This window comes from Heloderma suspectum, chromosome 2 (genome assembly GCF_057233095.1).
Source record: "Heloderma suspectum isolate Gila_16-S chromosome 2, 16-S_ref, whole genome shotgun sequence".
Taxonomy (NCBI): Eukaryota; Metazoa; Chordata; class Lepidosauria; order Squamata; family Helodermatidae; genus Heloderma; species Heloderma suspectum.
The window spans coordinates 163,272,552-163,294,960 of record NC_139459.1 but is presented as its reverse complement, the minus strand read 5'-3'; the positions used below and the strand labels follow the sequence as shown (position 1 = coordinate 163,294,960).

Here is a 22,409-nt window from a genome sequence, read left to right as displayed (position 1 = left end):
GCGAAACCACTACATGTGGACCTGTCACGTGACCAGGTTAGGGTTCCTACATGTCAGGAATGTAGAAGCAGTTACAAAATGTGGAATGGTGGCTGGAGAAATGTTACTTGTGTGCTCTGCAACTGAAGTAGTACACCTCTCTCCCACCCCCATACAACCCTGAAGTCCAGGTTCTAAAGTTACCTGGCTGCACCACTGCTCTGAATAAATACTTCCCATTTGGGGCATTACATGAAGCAGCTATGTCCCATCTCAAGCTCTCATCATACTCACTCTTTGAAGTTGAATGCAGCACCCATGCACAATCCTATGCATGTCTACTCAGGACTAACTCCCATTTAGTTCAATGGGGTTTGCTCCCAGGTAAGTCAGTATATATTGCAGCCTAAGTCTCTACTCGAGTCACTAGCTGTATGCATCTGAAGAAGCATATGAGGAGGGCTCTGGATAGGGGTGAATGCTCCTTCCTTGTTCTCCTCGACCTCTCAGCGGCTTTTGATACCGTTGACCACGGTATCCTCCTGGACCACCTGGAGGGGTTGGGCATCGGAGACACTGTATTGCGGAGGTTCCGGTCCTTCCTCTCTGGCAGGTACCAGAGGGTAGCACTGGGAGAGGAGGTTTCGGACCTGTGGCCACTTGTGGGGTGCCACAGGGTTCCATCCTCTCCCCGATGCTATTTAACATCTATGTGAAGCTGCTGGGGGCTATCATCAGGAGGTTTGGGGTGCAGTGTCATCAATATGCGGATGACACGCAGCTCTACCTCTCATTCAAATCTTCACCAAGGTTGGCCGTAGAATCCCTGTCCAAATGTCTGGAGGCGGTGAGTGGCTGGATGGGGAGGAATAAGCTGAAGCTGAACCCTGACAAGACCGAGGTACTTTTGGTGGGAGACAAGAGGAGGCTGGGGGATGTTGACCTGGTGTTGAATGGGGTACGGCTACCCTTGAAAGACCAGGTCTGCAGCCTGGGGGTCATTTTGGACTCCCAGCTGTCCATGGAGGCTCAGGTGTCAGCTGTGAGCCGGACAGCGCTGTATCAACTCCATCTGATACGGCGGCTGCGCCCCTACCTTCCCAACCATCTGCTCCCATTGGTGGTACATGCCCTGGTCTCCTCTCGTTTAGACTACTGTAATGCGCTCTACGTGGGGTTACCCTTGAAGACGGTTCGGAAGCTGCAGCTGGTACAGAACGCGGCGGCTCGCCTGATTAAAGGCAGCCGCTGGCGAGATCACATCACTCCAGTGCTGAAGGAGTTGCACTGGTTACCAGTTGTTTTCCGGGCCAAATTCAAGGTGTTGGTTTTGACCTTTAAAACCCTATATGGTTCTGGCCCAGCCTATCTTAAGGAGCGCCTCCAGCAACACCAGACAGGCCGCTTAACAAGATCAGCCTCGGATGGCCTTCTCTCTGTCCCATCAGCCAGGACAGCTAAGACTGGTGGGGATGAGGGAGAGGGCCTTTTCTGTGGTGGCCCCCACTCTGTGGAACTCCCTCCCTAGGGAACTCCGTCATGCCCCCTCTTTAATGAGCTTCCGTCGTGCATTAAAAACGTGGTGGTTCAGGCAGGCATTTGGGGTGGGTTAGGGTATTTTTAAAAAAAAATTATGGTAGAATTTTATTGTTTTAAATTGTTTTATGGTATGTTGTACATCGCCCAGAGTGGCTGGGTGACCAGCCAGATGGGCGATTAATAAATTGAATAATAAATAAAAAATAAGAGTGAAAAACACTTTTTTTTTTTTTTTACTGCTGTCGGTCTGTGCAGGGGGATGGGGGAGAGATCATCTAGAACAGGAGCCCTAACTTTCGCTTTGGTGCTGTCCTTTTAGCACACTCACTAGGGAAGGCAGATTTTCTGGGCCAAGAAATGTGTGGGCACACTTTCCTTCCGAAAGTTTGCTTCTTGCCCCACCTCTTCGTCCCCATCCTGAAACACCGCTATGGCTATCAAAACCTGGCTGGGCTGGCAGGCCTGGCATAGGAACTGACATTTTCCTCAGGCAAGGCAGAGCGGCCATCGCTCAATCAACCCCACCTCCGGCAGCAGGACTTGGCTCCAAACTACATTCAAATTGGATTAATCTCGATTGTGTTACCTCTGTGTAAGCACACGTTGCCAAAGTTCAGGTCAGGACCATGGTGCTCCAGGAGCAGGGGGATTTAAGCTTTCCTCCCATTTTCCTCCCGAAATTCCACCACCCTGGGGAGGGGGGGGGTTAAAATAAGGAGAAACATCTGCGTTGATTCTGCTTTGCGTGATGTGGAGACCATGTAGCTTGGCCCAAGTATCCCACATGACATTTGCTTTGCTGCTTGCCCTGCTGCTGGGCCCAGGCGAAGAGGAAGGAAGCGCAATCGCTGCCCGTGGTTTGCTTGCTGTCCCACGCCCACCTACTCAGCAGCAGCAACGCCGGCCCCTCTGGCCTCTAACAATCCACTGTGGCTTAACAATCCACCCTAACAATCCACGAAAGGTGCAAACCAGCGGTCTCTGCCCACGCAGCCTCCCGAAACAAACGCTAACCCTGACGGGGCCGCTCCTAGTGCCATCAGAAGCTGTCGCGGAGTCCGCGCTTTGCGACGATTTAAGCACTGCCGCTTGGGCAGGTGGGGGCCCCGGCAGCCCATCAGGCAGCCCGAACACATTCGCCAAGGGGGAGCAGGCAGCCGTGGATGAGTCGTTTGCTCTGCTCCCACCCCGAGGGGGGAAAGTGGCAGCCCCGGCAGCCAGGGCCCTGGGACCGCCTGGTGGGAGAGGCCCGCGCAGACGAGCCCGCGGGCCGCTGCTGCCCAATCCCAGCTGCGCCGCCCCGCGGGCGTCTCCGTTTGCTCCGGCGGGCAGCCGCTTCCACCGCGCCGGAGAAAGAAGAAACCCGCCGTCGGGAGCGACCAGCAAGCCCCGCCTGCAGACGGAGGAGCGCTCGGCCGGCCGGCCTCCGCGCGTGACGGAGCCGCGGCAGCCCCGCCGCGCCTGGCCCCATGACCGGATGTTTGCAGGCGCCGCGTTATGCTTTGGAGCCGGCCCAGAGGGCTTCCGTGTTGGCGGCGCCCCATCCCTGCGGGGCCCCCGAAGGTGAGAGAGCCCCCCCGAGGGCGGCGTGCCTGGCAGTCGTGCTGACTGCACTCGTAGGTCTGCCCGGCGCGGCCTTCCCCAACACGGGGTCCTCCAGACGGGTTGGACTGCGGCTCCCATCAGCACCAGCCCTTGGCCAGCCTGGCTGGGGATGATGCGAGCTGTAGTCCAACCCGCCTGGGGAGCCCCGGGTTGGGGAAGGCTGGCCTAGTGCGAGGAGGAAGGCGGCCTGGGGACCGGGGCACCTGGAGCTGCCCACTCCCCCGCGCGCCTCGCTTCATTTGCAACCAGTGCACATTTTGATGTTTGAAACTTAGAAGCAGCGTATGTGTGTTTAGCCAGTCAGGTCACGTCAGGATTAGGGGACACGTGTTTTTTCCAATGCGTCAGAAATCAAAAGCATTTGGATGGCGGCAGGAGACGGTCTCCGCCTCAGGACAGGGAGGAAAACATCCAAAGAGCCCTGGGCCACCTTCAACGACTTAATAATAATAATAATAATAATTGTCTGTGTGTTTTTATGTAAATAGTGTTTAAATTTTGTATATTGTATTTTAATGTTTTAACTTCTGTAAACCGCCCAGAGAGCTTCAGCTGTGGGGCGGTATAGATATGTTAATAATAATAATAATAATGATGACCCACGCGTTTTTGTGGGCTCCAATTAAATGGGGCACAGGCCACTTTTGCAGATATGTGAAGCGATCAGACTAGATGTGAGGGTTGGGGCGGGGGGCGGTCCCTAGTTGGAGCTCATGACAAAAAGCAGCCCTGGTTTGGGAGGGACAGTTTGGATCGGGGCTTTGCCCCCACATTGTGGTTTTGATCCCTCACCCTGTTGCTATTGAAGAAAATAGAAAGCCCCTACACCGAGGGGGGAGATAAGTGTTTATGTTGTCAACAACAACAGATTCTGAAAGATTAAACAAAGCAAGAGTTAATGGGAGGTTTGTTGCAGTACTATGCAAAGAGCATAACTGCATGCAAGATCCACACAGATGAATAAGATCCAGTCAGCACCGATGTGATCCACTGCACACTGGTGATGAACGTCTCTCCCCCTCCCCCACTTTCTCATGCCATTCTGGAGAGTTCAAACCTAGATGGGGTCCCAAACACCCATATGAAACCTTAGTGATTTTCAGCCCTTGGCTGGTCAGTGAACAGGCAAGCTGTCCTGGAAGAGAGTTGGTCCATGGCAGGGGTGGAGAACTTGTGGCCCTCTAGATGATGTTGGACTCCAAACTCCCACCAGCCCTAGCCAGCATGACTAGTGGTCAGGGATGATGGGTGTTGTAGTCCTACATCTGGAGAGCCACATTTCCCACCCCTGCCTTATGTGATGCACAGCTGCTGCAGAGAAATGTTGGACTCATTCTAGGGCACACATCTTGGTTGCAGGGGAGAGTGCACCCTAGATTTCATTCCAGAATCCTTTGCAATGCATAGCAATTCTTCAGCAGACAAATCTACATAGAAAGGGTTCAGGTTTCCTGAAGGTAGAAAAGGAAGGATGGGAGAGCCATAAGATACGACCCACAGCCCTTCTCATGCCCTTAGATCCAGCTCTTGTTAATCGAACAGATAGTGGTGTACTAGCTTGACACCTGGGAACTTGAGGGTTCTGCAGAACACTCTAGAAGTCTGTTATTGTCCTGCAGTGATAGGCAGACACACATTGGTCCCCAAGGAGTGCATCTAACAGTTCCTATGGTGCTGTCATGCTCTGGCATAGAGAACTGGGAGGCTAGAATGCCCTTAAATATTTATTTTTTCAAATGTGTATTCTGCCATTCTCCCCTTTCCTCTTTTTGCTGATCGGTAGCAGTGCTTTGTGTATTCTTCTCCTTACCCCTCATCAAACGGGTTGGAAGCAACTGTGTTGTGCTCGCCTTGCATGACATCAGCAGTGAAACTAACCTTTTGTGGCAAAGCCTGCCTCGCCTCCTCACGGTTCCTAGAGCTGATGTGGTTAGCCATGACATGTAATCATAACTTGGCATGCCCTCTCTGTTAAGATCATGCATTTATGTAGTGTTATGCCTGTTCTTAGGTACTTGCTGACAGACTGTGGGCCTCAGAGGGGAACAAGAAGCACTAGCAAGTCACAAAGCTGGTCTTATGAGAGAAACCTGATAGCAGCTGACTTTGGAACTGCAGGATGGGTAAGGAGGGGAGAAGTCACTGGGAACATTGCAAAGTTGTACATTTTTCTTTAGTGCTGATTTGCCTGTTTCTGTGGCAGAAGAAGTATAATTAGACTAGCTCAGGATGGGATTACTTGGGTAGTGGAGATGATGGTACTAAATTTAGGGTACTTAATTCTCTTACCTGGCTAAATCACAGGAATCTCTGAATTGCTTCCATGTGCACAGAAAGGATTTTAGCCCCCTTTTTGCAGCATGAAGCTTGGGCTGTAGAGACCTGCGCTCTTTCCCCTCCTTGCAGAGAGACAGAAGCTACTGACCTCGGTGAATAGCTATGGGTCTCAAGATGGAGATGCAAGGCCAAGCTTGGGCTGTGCTTCCTTTCGACCAGAAGAGGAGGAGCTCCGCAGGCGTCTCAAGTACTACTTCATGAGTCCCTGTGACAAGTTTCGTGCCAAAGGCCGAAAGCCATTCAAGCTGGTTCTGCAGCTGATCAAGATCCTAATAGTCACCATACAGGTGTGCAAAGAAACTTGAACCTGGGACAGTGTCCCTGATGGGTTTTGTGCTAGGTATGTCCAGAAACCTTTTAAAATGTTGTGTCACAGCTTCCTGTGGGTAGTTTTTACCATCTTCTGTATGCTGAACTCTGCAGTCTCAATCTGGCCATGAAGAAAGGGCGGTCCTCTGGTTAAAATTTGCTCAGGCAATTATCTGGATTTTAGCTGATTAAATTTGCTTGTTTTGTATAAAGCTGTAAAGGTTTGTTTTAAAATAAAAATCCTGCATGTGGGTGATGTTCTCTGGAGAACTTTTTTTTGTTAATGTTACGAACCCAAGTTGTTTAAAGGAGGAAAAGCCAACTTTAATATTTTTCATGAAATATGTAAGACTGAAGCTGACAGGACAATCAGCCATTATGTTTAAATCTGGGCTAAAATATATCAGCTGGTTCATAATGTCAGAGTCAAGGGACACGCTTAACATTTCACAGTACTAGCAGTGAAGAGCACCTTTTCACAAGGCATTCATGTGGTTGGGGGATGTGCAGAGTGTGTTTTACGCTCTGTGCAGCCTTTGACAGTGGGCTGTTGTGCAGTGGGCTAGTTTCCCACTCTGCTGGCCTGGAGCAGGTCTTTTGAGGGTGCCTGGAGGGAACCGCTCTGCAGATATCTGGAAATGTGCCCTAGGTGAGGGATGGCAGAGTACTTCGCTATCCCCCCTGCCCTGAGATAGGAGTTGGAAATAAGCTATTCTCTCTCTCCTGGCAACTGACTCTGAATCCCTGGAGAGAATTGCCTCACAAGCAAGGGAAGGGGCTGGCATTCTGGTATGCCAGCCTGTATAAGGCGGAGGTTTTGACACTCTTCTCAGCCAGATCTGTGCTTTCTACCTTCCCTTCCCATAGCTCATCCTCTTTGGGCTCAGCAATCAAATGGTGGTGACTTTCAAAGAGGAGAACACAATTACATTCAAGCACCTCTTCCTGAAGGACTATGCAGATGGGTCAGAGGAAACCTATGCCGTCTATACACAGGCAGATGTCTATGATCGCATGTTTTATGCGGTGGACAAGGTGAGAAGGGGCACAGCTGTGCTGGTGTGTGGCAGGTGGGGCCATGTAAGGGAGCAGCTGAACTAACTGGCACCACCATGGTGGTGGGAACTTCCTCCTGCAGTACTTGGCCATTCCAAATGAGACCATCGGGCGCTACGCCTATGTGCGAACAACCCGCGATAACCAGTCAGCCCTCATGCTCTGCCAGCAGTACTACCGCAAAGGGAGGATTGACCCGGCCAATGACACTTTCAACATCGACCCCAAGGTCATCACAGGTGACTAAATTACTTCCCTGGGGCCTCAGATGTCCTGCCTGCTTTGCACCCATGGAGGTGGAAATGGTGCCTCCCCTTGCTTGTAACCCATTCAGCTGTTTGGGGCCCACACTGGGACTTAAAGGAAAAGCAAGCATTTTTCTTGATAGTGTAGCACAATCCTCTGTAGAGTCTGGGAGTGCTCTATCCACTTTTGCCTTCCTGAGTTGTACTCCAGCCTCTCAGGTTTCTGAGTCACTGCACTCATGTTGACCACCAGCACAGGCTGGGGGGAGATGATGTGCAGATTAGGTGTTTGGGAAAGGTGTGGTCTGTGTACTTTGCCTTACATTGTAGAAAGAAGAGTGAGTGGCAGGTACAGATTGGTTTGGGCAGGTACCACGAAGCTGCTTCACACACATGCGCACACACACCCCTGAATGTGGCATGGTCTGGAACGTGTTCCTGGGGCAATGTCTCCTTTCTGTGTAGACTGCCTGGGTGTAGATCCTCCAGAGAAGATACTGTCTCCACTGGACCTTGAGGAGACGTTTCCAAACCTTCTGGAGCCAGACCGCAGCTACAGGAACTTTACTCTCAAGTTTTACAAGTAAATAACCACATTTTCTTGATATCAGCAACAGCCCTGAAGGTTTAGTGGGACCCTCCTCTTGCAAGAAGTCAAAGACCTGGTTCACATGTAACAACAAACGATGGTTTAATTCACTATGGTTTGTGAAATTGTAGGTTGTAGTTATGTGCGGATCCAGAACTATAGGTTCACTATGGGTTGTTAACCACAAACAACCCATGAAAAGAACCCATAGTCTGTTGGGTTGTGAACAGAGGGTTTTTTAAACCATGGGTGGTGGTTGTGTGCGAACCCGGAATTGTGGGTTGTTTTGCCAGGCTACAGAGGCAGCGGGCAAGAACAATAAAAAAATCCAGCCTCTTTACATGCCAGTACTGCAGTGCTGCAAAGGCACCTGGAATACAGGGAGAGAGCGGGCATAGGAAGAGGGAAACCAATAACCTAGGGACTGAGAAAACAAACCATTGTTTGTTTGATCATCTGCCAGATGAACCATAGGTAGAGCAACAAACCATGGTTTAAATAAACAATGGGTTAGTGGTACATGCGAACCAGGCCATGGGGAAGATTCATGAGGGTTTCCCCCTAACTTTGTTTTTAAATCATTGAGGCTCCCTGCTCTCATTGCTATTTTTGGAAGACTATTCCAAAGTTGTCTTTACAGATCTAAAGATTTCCATCTACTAATGTTACATTTATGGATAGACATATTACAGTCATTTATTTTTGTACCCATCATTGCCTTGAACCTAAATAGCTTGGTTCCCATTACTGCATTTGCTCCTGGTCATACAAAAAGCAAAGGTAGCCATGTTGGCTATAAGAAGAATCTTTGCCTTGGCTCAGTCATAGAGCATCTGCTTTATATGCAGAAGGTCCCAGGTTCGATCCCTGGCATCTCCAGGTAGGGCAGGGAAATTTTCTGCCTGAAACCCTGGGAACTGCTGCCAGTCAGTGTTGATAATACTGGGTTAGATGGACCAAGGGTCTGACTCAGTATAATGCAGCTTCCTATGTTCTTATGTACCTTTGCTTTTTGTAAAATTTTCAGAAATTTTGAGGCCGTGGAAAAATACCATGTGTTTCACTTTTTTCAGAAAAAAACAAATTTTGGGGAAAATTGAAAAATAAGCAATACTTATTTTTTAGCAACACTTATTGTTTAGCACTCTTTACAGATCTAAAGTCACTTTGTTGCTTTAAGACAGCCTTCCCCAACCTGGTACCCTCCGGATATTTTGGACTTTAGCTCGGGCAGTACGGTCAATGGTCAGGAATGCTGAGCTCCATAGTCCAAAACATCTGAAGGTCACCAGGCTGGGGAAGGCTGCTGTAGGTACAGAAAGCAGACTTTCTATTCCTAAAGGTATTTTATGTATAACTTAGTTTACTCATAAAATTATCATTATATTTTAAAACTTTTAATAGTAAACACAGCTAGTAAATTTGTAACTAATGTCTGAATAGATTAGAACTACATTAAATGACTGCTACAGCATCAGAAACACAGGCCTCTGTAGCACAAAACCCAAGCTGTCAAGAGTGCACAATGGTGACTCTACTCACATGTTAGGAAACTGAGCATAAATGTCTATCAATAAAATACACTTTAGATCAATAAATTTAATAAGGAATGAAATAAATAACTATGATGGGAATCTGAGAGAGTATTAAAACATTTCCCCACATGGCTTCGTTATTTCCAGAAAGTTTACATCTCTGGTCTTTCTATAAAAGTGTTCTTATTACACAGTTTTTAGAAATCATTTTGCGGAGAGTAAAGCTTGGGTAACAATAACTAAATATTTTGACTTAAATCCTAAAAGAAAATATTTCATAATCCAAAGCTGTTCAATTTTTCCAGTCTTTCAGAAAAAAACAAAAACAGTACTCCGGGGAGGAGTGGGGGGAACGGGACAAAAAAAAACCCTGGGTTTTTCTGAATTTTCCTGTTCGGGGGGGAGGGGGCTTCACATCTTTACTGGAGGAAGAGAATTTTGTATGTCACAAAGCTGAGACTTCGTTCTCTGAGATTTCATCCCCTCCAACTACTAAGTAAAGCTACTCAACTTGGATTTTATTGACTTCCCTTTACCTAGTACAGCGTTGTTAAAATAAAGACTGCCTAGTTTATCTCTACCCTTTCCCACCGATCTAGGAACCTATCTGGTTCACCCAGGATGGAGACCATTATGAGTTAACAGCTGGATTTTATATTTTAAAAAAACGAAGGATCAACAGTTGTCTGCTACTTTCTTGTTCCCAGTGATCCTAGAGGCACTGAAAGCTGATAGCATCACATCTCCTGATAGAGCCCAATTTGAATGCCTCCTTCTCCATATTTTCTAAATTAGCTTTTTAAGGGAGCAATCCTGTGGCCACTAGACACTGTCTAGAGGGCCACAGGATTGTTTGGTTTCTGGGAATAGAGGTCAGAGCCAGGGCTCTGAATGTGGTTCCCAGAAACTGCGCTCCCCGCCCTCTCTGCTCTCAACTTCGGAGGCTGCCAACTGTCTCAGTAGTATTGCACCTTAAATTTAATAGTTTTAATGTTCTACTCTTTTTAATGTTTGTTTTATTATGTTAAGGTTTTATTATTTCTTACTGCCTTGATATCATCTTAAGATGCTGATTATGCAGGCATCATAACTTCAATATCAAGTCAGGCTTCCCCTCCCCGCTCCCCATTCCATTTCCCACCAACGGGCTTTTTGTAATATCTTGCCTGATGAAGAGATCTGGAGATCTCAAACATTTGCACATTTTTTTAGACTTTAAGTTGGCCTAAGGTATTATCTTAATATTGATTTTGCTCCTATTGTATACGAAGAGTGCCGTTATTCTCTTGTTTTTTGGTCTAAGCTTCAGTAGCTAAGCTTGCTTAAGCTTTTCTGATAAGAGAGGCTCTCGATTCTATTTGCAGTCATGCTCTTGTGAAATCCAGTGAGAGACTGGCATGGAGCTGACTCTCCATATCTTGTCTCTGGCAGGCTCATTAACATCACCATCCAGTTCAAGCTGAAAGCCATCAACATCCAAACGATCATCAACAATGAAATTCCAGACTGCTACACATTTTCCATCACAGTGAGTACCCATATCTGAGGAGGAGGTGACTTTGCCTCTCCATCTGCATTTGAGGGCTCCTCATTCGCATGCTGGACCAGGAGAGCTGAAGATGCTGGTCTAAGGCATCTGCTCTGTTGCCCTGTGAAATGTTGCCATTCCCATCTTTTTCTCCACCCCAGATCACTTTTGACAACAAAGCACACAGTGGCCGAGTGAAGATCTACTTGGACAACAAAGTGGACATCCAGGAGTGCAAGGACCCAAGTGTCTATGGCAAAGGTACCAGTGAGGTGCAGGGGAAGCAACATAGCACAAGCATAAACTCTCTTTTGGAAGTGGCATTCTTGGCTTGATGTGAGGAGGCATCCAGCACTGGGTTACGTCAACATCCTAATTGGGTTAAAGGGCATTTGGCTCCTTCATAAAACTGTAGCAACTGAAGGTACTGCAGGTATCAGTAAGGTTGGACCTTTCACACTGGTGTGTGTGTGTGTGTGTCCCCTGCCCCGACTTCTTAAAAAGAAGTCTCTGGTGCTGTAACTCATTCATGAACTCATTGGCCCGCATCTTTAATTTGTTGAGTTGTTGTTAATGCCATTGAAATTAGTGCCTGTTTCCACATTTGGGGGCAATGCATTCCATAAATTTAAGATGTGTTGTATAAAATTTTTCTTTAATATTAAATTTCATGGATTGATCCCAAGTTCTGGTCTAGTGTGTTGAGAAAATATTTTTAATCCCTGCTGTGGTGATAGTTTTTAAAGTTACCTTTTTTCTCTAAATTCAAAAGCCTCGACCTCAGGCCTTTCTTTATAGGGAAGATCAATTTACTTGTCCTTTTGCTGGACCTTAACAAACTCGTTTTCTTTTGAAGGACTGGGATGACTAAAACGGGTCTTTGTATTCTGGGTGCACCATAGATTTATATAAGGGCATTATGATATTTGCTGTTTTAATTTCAATCCCATTCTTAATCCTATTTTACATTGAATCTTCCCTTTTAACTGCCACAGCCCAATGGCTTCCATTTTCAGTGATCCAAATGTCTCTATCCTGGGTGGTTTAGGCTAAGTTAGGCTCCATCAGTTTAACCCTTGCTGTTCTCTCCTTCATGCTCATTTCCCTTATTTCCTTCTTTACTCCGCTTGTGCTCACTTTTGTCCATTCTCCTGTGCTTCAGTTGGCTTTATTTCTCCTTATCAATCTCCCTCTTCAAATTCCACATGGCTACTTCCATGTGCCATGATAGTATCACTTTTGTGGCCTGTTTGCTCTTTCCCGCCTATCCCTATGTACTCTGATCAAGCCTGTTTAGACTGTAACTTCTGCGGGCAGGGAGTGCTGTCGTTTCTGTCCTCTCTAGCATCCTGCATATCTGAGAAACCCATCACTGCCTTCCTCCTTTCTTGCAGGAGACAACCGTTTCCGGATGTTCTTTGATGTGGTTGTGTTCCTCATCTGTGTACTGTCCTTCATCTTGTGTTCCCGCTCGATCATCCGGGGGCTTCTACTGCAGCATGTGAGCATTGCTGGGGATAGGACACCTCTGTTTCTAGGGGCTGAAAAGGTTTTCCTTTCATTTTGCGGGGAACAAAGTAGTAACAGAGTGTCAGGCAGTAGCTTTGCTGTGCTGACCAGCTCCATTAAAGAGCGGAAACCCAAAGTTCCCATGGAGATCCTGGGAAAAACAGACAAATGTTCCAAAGGATGTGGTTTGTATTTGTAAATTTGGAGCCCATGAAACTCAAGGTATGGACTGGCCTTGCAATGCATTATGGTTTGGTTTGTCCCTGTTTTGCTGTCTGTAGAGTAGCAGCATATCCATATTTCCTCTTCATCTCACCCCACTTCCCAAAATTTGGTGGTGTGTAAAAATAGGGAAGAGGAGGATGTGGAAAGTATCTGGAAATGTGCCAGGCCAGACTGCACCCCTCCAACACAGTCACACATGTAAAATAGCAAGTGGAGTCTGGTGACGTGTGGTTATGCACAAAATCAGCTTTTGAAAGTTATGATCATAATTGTTCTTATGAAGTGCATGGGGAGAACCATAGTGAGATGTTTGCCCAGAGCTATTAGCAAAGGACATTGCAAGAAATGTTGTCACCTGTTTAGCGAGGTGCTAATGATCTCACACAACCCCACCAAAATCAATACTGGGAGAAATTGCACGCAAATTAGCTCATTTGGACATACCTACACAACGCTACTGTCAAAAACGGTTTTCAAACTTTAACATTCTAAAGTAGAACAGAGGGGATAGTTGCTTTTACTCTGCATTGAGCCTCCATTGCCATATTCTCTTCTTCTTGGGGTGGATTCTGTGAACCACTTTTTCTGCACTGCAGAGGGTTACAGATCTGGGAGAGCAAATGACTTTCCCTGCTGGTGGATGGACCCCTTCTTTACAAGGGTTCCCCAAAAAAGAATTACAATAGGCTGCCACCACTCAGGTTGACCCTCCTGACACACACTAGACTGCACAGGTGTTTGGGGAGCTCTGTGCCTTTCTGCCAAGGGCCACTTCCTTCAGACCACCTCATGGAAACAAGAAAAAGAGAGAGACACTGTGGATTTTCTTGCCCAAAGGGCAGAGGACAGAACTAAACAAAAATTGTGTGAAAATCCTAAGAACACAAGGGGTATCTTAGGAAGTGTGGAGTCCTTCCCCAGGGGGAAGATTTCACTGAGAAATTCCATTTTAAAAGAATTCAGCCAAATGTCCAACTATAAAAAGGTATTTTTTGGGGGGGTAGGGGGGACAAGAATCAAGCCACACACAGAATTCCAGGTAAAATCAAGCTAGTCAATGTAACTTAGCTAGTTATATGTTACCTACTTATGTAGAATCTTAAGCTTCAGAGGACAGGTAGGGGAGTCAGGGGTTGGAGAAAAGATGGTCTGAGAGAGAGCATCTTTGGCTTCCTGATTAGATGTTGTTAGGAAGACAGTAAGTGAAAGTGAAGCCTCACTTCTATGGGAATCTGAGATCAATGAAAGCCAGCCTCTTAGTAGAGACTGACTGTTGTTTTACCCAATAATGTGATGCCCTCCATTTCTGATGTCAGTTGTTTAACTAGCAAATCAGAAAATTACTTGGTGGCAGGACCCACTTTCTACACTTGAAGCTAAAGTTCTCAATGTATATTGGAGAACAAAAGTGTTGTTGAACCTCAGGCCACAGGTCCCAATCTGGCCCGCTGGGGCTTCCCAGAAGGCCACACCACACCGCCTTTCCCCTGATCACTGATAGTTTGTTGGTTTCCCAGTTTTTGCACTGATTTTTCCCCACTCCAAAAGGCTGAAATGCCTCTCCTAAAGCTTAGTTACTGGCAGGAAGAGCTCTTAAGTTACAATACGCTGGCATCTTTGGTACTTTGGCCCTGCCTCCTTTTGCCTTCAGCCCCACCCACCACTGGGATGCAGCTGCCTGAGAGCTTCTCCCAGATTGAATTCTGCCCTTGAACTGAAAGAGGTTCAACACCCTGCTCTAGGGGGCACTAGAACACCAGAATATAGGGGTTTGTCACACAGAGAGACTAGAAATTGCTGCGTAAGAACTGTATAAGCATTCTGTGGCCACCGTGTGGGTGGGTGGAGGTGGAATTGGGTGCCTGAAATGCTGGTGCTGCTGCCAGGCAGGGAAATGTCAGCTGAGCTAGAGCAGTTTTGCTCCCAGGGCTTCTCTTTTGTATGAACAAATTCCTGAAATATAATAAGAAGGGGCTGAGATTCCCTCCAGTCACCACATGCCTCGTTGGCCTAGCAAGAGAAGTATCAACTGGCCAGGGAGGTAGCTGAATAGCCCCCAGTCCTTCAGAGGCACACTGATGATCTACGCTGAACAGTATTAGCTCTGTCCTCTTCCTCTGGAACAGGGGGAGGGGAGGGAGGGACTTGGGCTGGTGGGATTAGGAGGCCCTGTGTTTTGAAGGAGGTGGGCAGTTCATGGGGGCTCTTTTTCTGTGTGCAGGAGTTCAGCCAGTTCTTCCAGCGCCACTACAACCAAGACATCTGCCTATCTGACCGCATGGAATTTGTGAATGGCTGGTACATCCTGCTTGTGGTGAGCGACATCCTTACTGTGTCAGGGACCATAATGAAGATTGGGATTGAGTCCAAGGTAAGGAACTGTCCCGGCAGGCGGTGCGTTAGAATCCTTGCAAGGGCCTTGGGAAGGTTTCAGATCATGGGCTGCATCTGAGCCTGCAAATACCCTGATCGCATCACACCTCACGGTGCCTAAAGAGCAGCCCTGCGTGATGTATGGCTTGTTTGCAGAACTTTGCCAACTACGATGTGTGCGGCATCCTCCTGGGCACCTCCACGCTCCTGGTCTGGGTCGGCGTCATGCGCTACCTCAGCTTCTTCCAGAAGTATAATGTAAGTTGAGCAGCTTTCTTCTGCCCCCGCCGCCCACTCCCTTTTAATGGCAGGTGACTACATCAGAAAGACCAAGATCCCGTATCTGAAATGATTCCTCAATTTGCTTTTTAAAAAAAGCTGGGATTCTCAGCGTAACCAGTCCTCCACCCCATGCTGAATTTTGCAGTTGTACTCTGCGCCACCATGCCGCAGTGCAGACACCCTCTTGCTTGTTGCAGTGCTCCTGTGGCCTTGGTTTTCCTTGTTGGGATCGCTACTGACTTGACCAAGGCCAGCGAGCTGACCTGGGACATGACATTGGGGTCTCAGATCCTAACCGACGTCTTCTAATCTAGGGGTCTCAGAACTAATGTAGCTCTCTCCAACTCAGCGCTTCCCGCTTGATGTCTCCCTAGATCCTCATTGTCACCATGCGGGTTGCCCTCCCCAATGTCATCCGCTTCTGCTGCTGCGTGGCAGTCATCTACCTGGGCTACTGCTTCTGTGGCTGGATCGTGCTGGGACCCTACCATGTCAAGGTAAGCGGAAGCGGGAGCATGGATAGGTGCTGGGCATGGTCTGGAGCAATGATGGAGCCACTGGGGTCAGTGCAAACAAAGCAATTACCTATTTCAAAACATGGTCACAATTAGGTTGCTTCTTCCTTGAAGAAGGGCGTGGCTGCCTGTATCTTTGAGGAGTTGGCATGGCAAGGGCCCAAGTGGCCAAGAGTGTGTAGTGTTCGTTAGTTCCATCTGGATAGACAACATCTATGGCATTCCTCCCACTTTGGCCAGCATCCATACTGTGACTCAACCTAGGTCCCTAGGATGTGGCTGCCAGCCCCACACATTCCAAAGAGAAACGGAGGGGTTTCGTTCCAGTTGGGAAGCATACAAACTTGCTCGGGGATTTCCTGTTGTGGTCCTAAGCAGAAGCCCTGCCTCTTTCAAATGTCAGAAGGATGCAGTGGTTAGCACGTGGATGTGTAGGTGCTATAGTGAGGTTGCACCATATCCAGCTATATGCAAGTTTCTCAATGCTGGTTGTGCATCAGTGTGCAGTTTCCGAGCTCTGCATCTCACAGCAGGCTGACTGTGCATTTGGCTGTGCTCCTGTGCTCAGCTGAGCTGTGAGATTTGCATTGCAGATTGGGAGGTTGCTGTACAAGGTCTACCATCCCAAGTCTGTGCCCCAATGTGGTCTGGTTTGTAAGGTCCAGTCTTTGTGGGAGTGTCAGAACTGGTGCAGCATATGTGAAGGCTGCAGGCGCCACTAGGTGTAGTCTCCGGTGTTGAACTTGCGGTGGTCGATTTGCTTGTGGAATGGAGGAAACACACTTATGACTAGGGGGAAGCACCATTATTGCTCCTTGTTCAGAATGGCCCCAAGCAGTTTCTCTGGCTTGCCTGTTGTCTCCAAATTTCGGGTCCCCCTTGTCTGTCCTCAGTGCCTTGCCTTTTCTTTTGGTTTCAGTTCCGCACCCTCTCAATGGTGTCTGAGTGCCTTTTCTCCCTCATCAACGGGGATGACATGTTTGTGACCTTTGCCGCCATGCAGCAAAACAGCTACTTAGTGTGGCTTTTCAGCCAGCTCTATCTGTACACCTTCATCAGCCTCTTCATCTACATGGTGCTCAGCCTCTTCATTGCTCTCATCACTGGCTCCTACGAGACCATCAAGGTTAGTCTTGTTGGGAGCCTCCAGTCCTGCCTCTAGAGCTGGAGCTGAGCAGCTTTGTTTGGATGCCTTGATAAAGCACTGCAGTCTGGGACTCAGAAGATACTTTCTTTATCCTGGTATTATGTGAGCTGCAACAAAGGGGTGGTGGTGAGATGCTTTTCCTTTCGGAGCCCTAGTACCTGTTCAGAGAGACTGAATTGTTGGGTTTGCTGGGGTCCCTGTCCTATTGTCAGGGAGAGGCTGCAGCTCACTGGCAGAGCACCTGCACTGCATGCAGAAGGTCCCAGGTTCAATCCCCAGCTTCTCCAAGTAAGTCTGGAAAAATTCCTGCTCTGAAATGTTGGAGAGCCGCTGCCAGACTGTGTCAGGAATACTGGCTGAATGGGCTTGGTATAAGGCAGCTTTCAATGTCCCTAGTCCCAGAACTGCCCTGACCTTAGTAGCTGCTCTTTGGCTCGGTCTTACAGAAGGCTAGCAGGTGCACCTGGCCCTGCCGCAAACGCCCCATGCAGTCCCTCCTGTCTCTTCCTTCAGCATCAGAGTGAGGGGGAAGTGACTGTCACGCAGCTCCACGCCTACATAGCTGAGTGCAAGGACAGCCCCAGATCTGGCAAGTTTCGCAGGGAGAGCAGTTCCTCGTGCTCCATCTTCTGCTGCTGTGAGCGGTAAGTCTGCAGGGATAGGGACTTGAGGGAACGCCTGTATTCCTAGCAACTTTCCTTGGGTTGGAAGGCCCCATGTTTGCTCCAAGAGGATGAAGCACCAAAAGTACAAAGCTCTGCTCTGCCCTGCCCTTCCCTGCCCCGGTGCAGTGTGCTTGCTGTTGTCCCCTGCAGTCAGAGCAGATGTGCTGCAGAGGGGCTGGACTGAGCCTTCAGGACATGTATGAAATCAGGGGTGTTGAAGCTCTTTCAGCCAAAGGGCTGAATTCCAGTTTGGAGAAGCCTTCAGAGGCCACATTCCAGTGGTGGTCATGGGCTATCCTGGAGGCAAAAAGGCTGAGGCAGAAATAGCAGTGTATTTTAGCTCAAAGCTCTTACGGCCAATAACTAAACCTTAGGAGAGGCATTTCAACCTTTTAGAATGGGGAAAAGACAAGAAACCACCAACCATTTAGTTGCTGGGGGAAAGGGGGTGGGAGCAGGAGGTGGGGGACCCTGGAGGGCCAGGTTTGGCCTGCGGGCTGGAGGTTCAGCACCTCTGTACTAAGTTCTGGGAATGATCCAGTGGGGGCAGAGAGTGAGCACTTGGGGTCCAGGACCTGTTGCTGCCTTTGCCATAGGAAGGGGGAGAGGGTTGCAAAGCTTGATGGTTCTGTCCGCTTCCTCCCCCAGAACCCCACTGCAGGAAAACGTGCTGGTGGTGAACTGAAAGCTCCAGCATGGAACAGGAAGGAACTGCATTGGTACCTGTTGCTGGTCTGCCTGAGAGACAACCTGGCCTGGATGTGGACTGCAGAGGCCTGCTGTGGCCTGTTTTGTGGCAGTGACTAAGGCAAACGATGGCAGCTCATGTCATTGCCTCCTGTGCACTCTCTGCTACTTCCACGGAGAGCTGTTGAGGCAGTCCTTGGCATCTGAGCAAGAGACACCTGGGGATGCGGGAGGGAAAGTGGCGTTTTAAGTAGGTCCAGCCTTTAGCTGGGGCTGCATTTGACCCTGCTGAAGTCATTGCTGTGTGTACCACCTTGCCTAGGCCACGTGGGACCAGGAGGTTTGTCAAACAGCTACAGCAGGGAATGCAGGTTTTAAAGGTTTATTTTGGAAGAAAAAAAGATTTATAAAAAAGGACATGGTATGAGTAGGTCAAGGCAAAGTTGGCCATTCTATATGTTGCATTTGCCTCAGAAGGATGACACAAGAGTGCTGCTTTGTTCCCCTCAAGCAAGGCCCAAATGGGATAAGCTACTCTCCATTATACTAGTTTCACATTGGACTGGCACCTGGCAGGTTCAGGGTGCTGCGGAATGAAATTTAATGAAGTCCCTCGCTGGTGTGTGGGGGAGCTGCTTTAAAGACTACTGAGATGAAGGGCAGAGCTTCTCCTGCCTCATCTGATACAGGACTCACTCTGAAGCTCAACCAGAGTACCCTCCTTCCCTTCCTCTTCTACTCAGTTGTGGGGAGGTTTCATTTAGGAGTCCTGGCTTGGAACAATCCTGTTCTAGATCAGACAGGGATGCCAACCTAGGGATGGTACATCTATTTCCACCCTATGCTCTGCTGGCCAGTGTGGTCCTGACAGTACTGAGCATAGCTTACTTTCAATCATGTATTGGTAAATCAGTCTCTCTTCCTAGCACTGCCTCCCGAGTATTGCACACTGGAAGACTGGGGCATGCTCACTAGTCAAACACACAGTGAAGAACACAGGCCAGCTTCAATGGAAAGTGAGTAGGTAGGCAAGATTTGACCAGGCCTGGAGCTCCCCCACTGGCTTCTAACACAGACTCTTGCAGGAGGGCATACTGTACCGCTGCAGAAGACAAAGGCACTTGCTCGGAGTTGACAGCCAGGCATGGAAATACTTTGTGGGCAGTTCAGTCTTTGTGGCTGTCACCTGCACACAGTTCCGTGTTGCTGCAATTTTGCAATGAGGTAATGGATGAAAATGCCAGCATTTATGTCGACATTTTGGATGAGAAGCTGACCCTGCTCCCTGTGGCTATTGGAACGTGGAACTTTGCTAGGAGTGGTCCAGAAGGGTCACAACACCTGCAGATCTCCTGGATTTCTCGGGCTTCTGGTCTGGCCCTGAGTCACTGATCTGGTTCATACAATCACTCATTTAAGCCACGGTGGGTTATGGCAAGTACCAGTAGCCATTTTGAATATTCAGGCCCAGAGGCAGGTCGGGGATTACCATGTTTAGTCGTGTTGTCCAAACTCAGGCAGCAAGGGTTGTTTGAGGGTTAAACAACCCCTGCCACCCAGGTTCAGACAACACAACAAACCATGGCAACCCCCGCTGGGGGTTGAATATTCAAAATGGCTGCACTGCAACCCACCATGGCATAAGTAAGTCACGGTGGGTTGCAGTGATCATGCAAACTAGCCCACTGTCTCCCCTTAGGTGAATCCCAGCACTGGTTTTACCCTGGAACAGTTGCTTTGAGCAGTAGATTCCAGAGAATCATCATTTCCCATGTTTGTGTGTTCTTTACAAAAATGAGCTCCAGTTCCAGAGGACGAGAGGCATCTTGTGACTTTTCACTTCAAGCATAGAAATGTCCACAGCCAGAGTTAGGATTTGACTTGCTGGACTCTGGTAGAGGGAGACTGGTTAATTAATTGTGCCTTCCCTTCCCAGCCTTGGACATTCCGTTCTTCTAGCTATGTGAGTTGGTAAAACAAACATGGTCAGTTGATCATTCAAGTATTGTCAAATAATGGCCAATTGTTTTAAAGCATTAATTTTGTAGAATTGTAACAAAGGAAATTTAACTAATTTGGGGTTTTGTTGTTAGCATAATTTATGAAGCAATGAAGTGCAATTCTGAATTATTGAAATCAATTATTTATAGCTAACGATGTTATTAAAATATAAAAGTAAGAAAAGTACTAAAGAGGTGAAGTAATCCCTTTTGGCCTTTGTCCTGGAGCCCCAGGGCTAGCCCAAACAGTTACAAATCTGTATATTTCATTTCAGACCTATGTAGCAAGGGCCCTTTCAGATGGAGGGCTCCTGGTGCTACCCATCAAAAGGCCTTGTGGAGCTATTCTGTCTGCCTTAACGGACTTCTTGTGGTAAGAAAAAAGATGGCGGTGACAGGAAAGCACAGGAGGGCTACAAATTGGAGACATCATCTGCCCTCACCCCATAAATTCTGTGAATAGGGGAGCCTGATTGCACAATATAAACGTCATCTGGAAGCCTCCCAAGTGCAAAAGACTCGTTGGTTTTAAAATGTGGGTCTGCCTGCGCCTAAATGAAGGGTGTGTGCGTGTATGTACGCACCTTCTGAAGGGCTGGAAGCAGAGCCCTCACACTTGCCTTCACAGATGGCATCGTCATCTACAATTAAAAAGATAAGCTGCCATTTACATTCTCAGCTTCATGGAATCGTTGAACAAATTTGCCAGATAGCTGGCTAGTTGACTAGTGTCTCTGCCCATGTGAAGTTGAGCTGACCTCTTTCTCCTTAGGACGTCTCTCTTGAGAAGAGGTGGAATTGGATACTTTAAGAGCATCTTCATCAAGCGTATGGCCTTGCTTGCATGCACATTACTTTTTGTGGCAGTTTTTACCTTAGGGTAATTTGCTGTGTATCACCACATTAAGCTTCAGCTGGGTCTACTAGATTCGTTCTTGGATCTTGTGAATTCTTGAGCCACTGCAGCTGTTTTAGAGGAAATGATGACAAGCATCTCCTGATCCGTCAGCCACGGGCTGAAACAACGTGTGCCCACTGCTTGAAATGAGAGGAGCAGAGGCAGATACATGGCTGTACTTTGGTGACAAGGTTGGAGCATCCATGCTTTCAGATTAAGGAAGTGAGTTCACTGATCCTTACTCCCTGCCATTTTCATATAGGGGAAGGTATAAGGAAATGCAGCCTAGATTTGTGTTGGAGGAAGCCACCCAGAGCTCATAATTAAAATGTGAGTGCTGGAAAAAGGGTTGCCTGTGCAAGGGAGATGCCTACATGTGCCAGCTCCTGCCACCAGATGCTGGCAGGAAGAGGAACTGAAGGTGCAAAAAAGAGAAGATGGAGAGGAGTAGATTCCCATCTCCTGCTGATGGCTTTGGAAGTTAGTAATCTCCAGATTCCCTTGTGTATGCTCACCCTTGGGTATGGACAGGAAAAAGCAATAGTTTAAGGCCATCCAGCAACCCAAATCCTTTTAAAGATTTGGCCCAAGTTAACATTTACACTCTGTTAGTTGAGAGAGGCTTTGTTAGCTCTTGGAGCTGGTACAGCAGCCAACTAACATTCTATTGCTCCTTTACGTGAGATGGTACTCTGTGAAATTGGTGAGTGCTTCTGAGTTTTCTGATCGTTGATTTAAGTTGCAATCCTATGCATGTTTAGACAGAAAAAAGTCCTACGACTCCTAGAATTCCCCAGCCATCCGCACCCTTAATAACTAAACTTGAGTTTATCCTACTCCTCCTGGAGAAAGGATTGTTTGTATTGAGGAATCTGGTTTGCTAGCAGCACCTCCCATCATGTTAAGGTTGGGCCTATTTCCTCTGCCGTCAACCACTTTCATCCTGAACCAAGCGCCAGGATTTTAGCTCATTCCTCCAAAGTCACTTCCAGCAACCTTGTGCCCTCCAGATGTATTGGACTGCGTCTCTTATAATTCCCTGGGCATTATGAGTCACAGTCTAACACATGCGGAGGGCACTAGGTTATGGAACGCTGCTCCAGACCACATGTTTGGAGACAAACTGGCTGCTGCTTCCACAGCTGCTACTGTATATCAACCACTGATCTAAAAGCGATGTGTTCTGAAGCCCTCATGGCTTTGACCTTGTGTATATTTTTCTGGAATAAGTTGTATAGGCAGGCAGCATGATTCACAAGAGCAATGCCCTGTATGCAAAAGACTTCACCTGTCTGCTGTGCGTGGGACTCGATTTTGAGGGATGAAAGATACACGCTGCATAACAGATGTTAAAACACTCCGGGAATTAATAAAGATATCCAGTCC

General features: G+C 47.9%; 1 protein-coding gene across 1 annotated transcript; it reads left to right on the top strand.

The window, feature by feature from the left end:
* Positions 1 to 3,001: 3,001 nt before the first annotated feature.
* On the top strand, positions 3,002 to 22,409 carry MCOLN1 (mucolipin TRP cation channel 1). The gene is made up of 15 exons (XM_084835621.1): positions 3,002 to 3,081; positions 5,135 to 5,246; positions 5,530 to 5,747; positions 6,637 to 6,804; positions 6,908 to 7,064; positions 7,536 to 7,653; positions 10,626 to 10,722; positions 10,884 to 10,983; positions 12,117 to 12,223; positions 14,678 to 14,827; positions 14,986 to 15,087; positions 15,486 to 15,608; positions 16,546 to 16,752; positions 17,287 to 17,417; positions 18,087 to 22,409. The coding sequence occupies exons 2-15, from the start codon at positions 5,243 to 5,245 to the stop codon at positions 18,121 to 18,123; spliced, it is 1,719 nt and encodes a 572-aa protein (XP_084691747.1). The 5' UTR covers positions 3,002 to 3,081; positions 5,135 to 5,242; the 3' UTR covers positions 18,124 to 22,409.

Coding starts and splice junctions, on each gene's coding strand:
- MCOLN1 (XM_084835621.1), top strand. Junction 5,748..6,636: donor TCCTAATAGTCACCATACAG/GTGTGCAAAGAA, acceptor CCCTTCCCATAG/CTCATCCTCTTTGGGCTCAG. Junction 10,984..12,116: donor CCCAAGTGTCTATGGCAAAG/GTACCAGTGAGG, acceptor CCTTTCTTGCAG/GAGACAACCGTTTCCGGATG.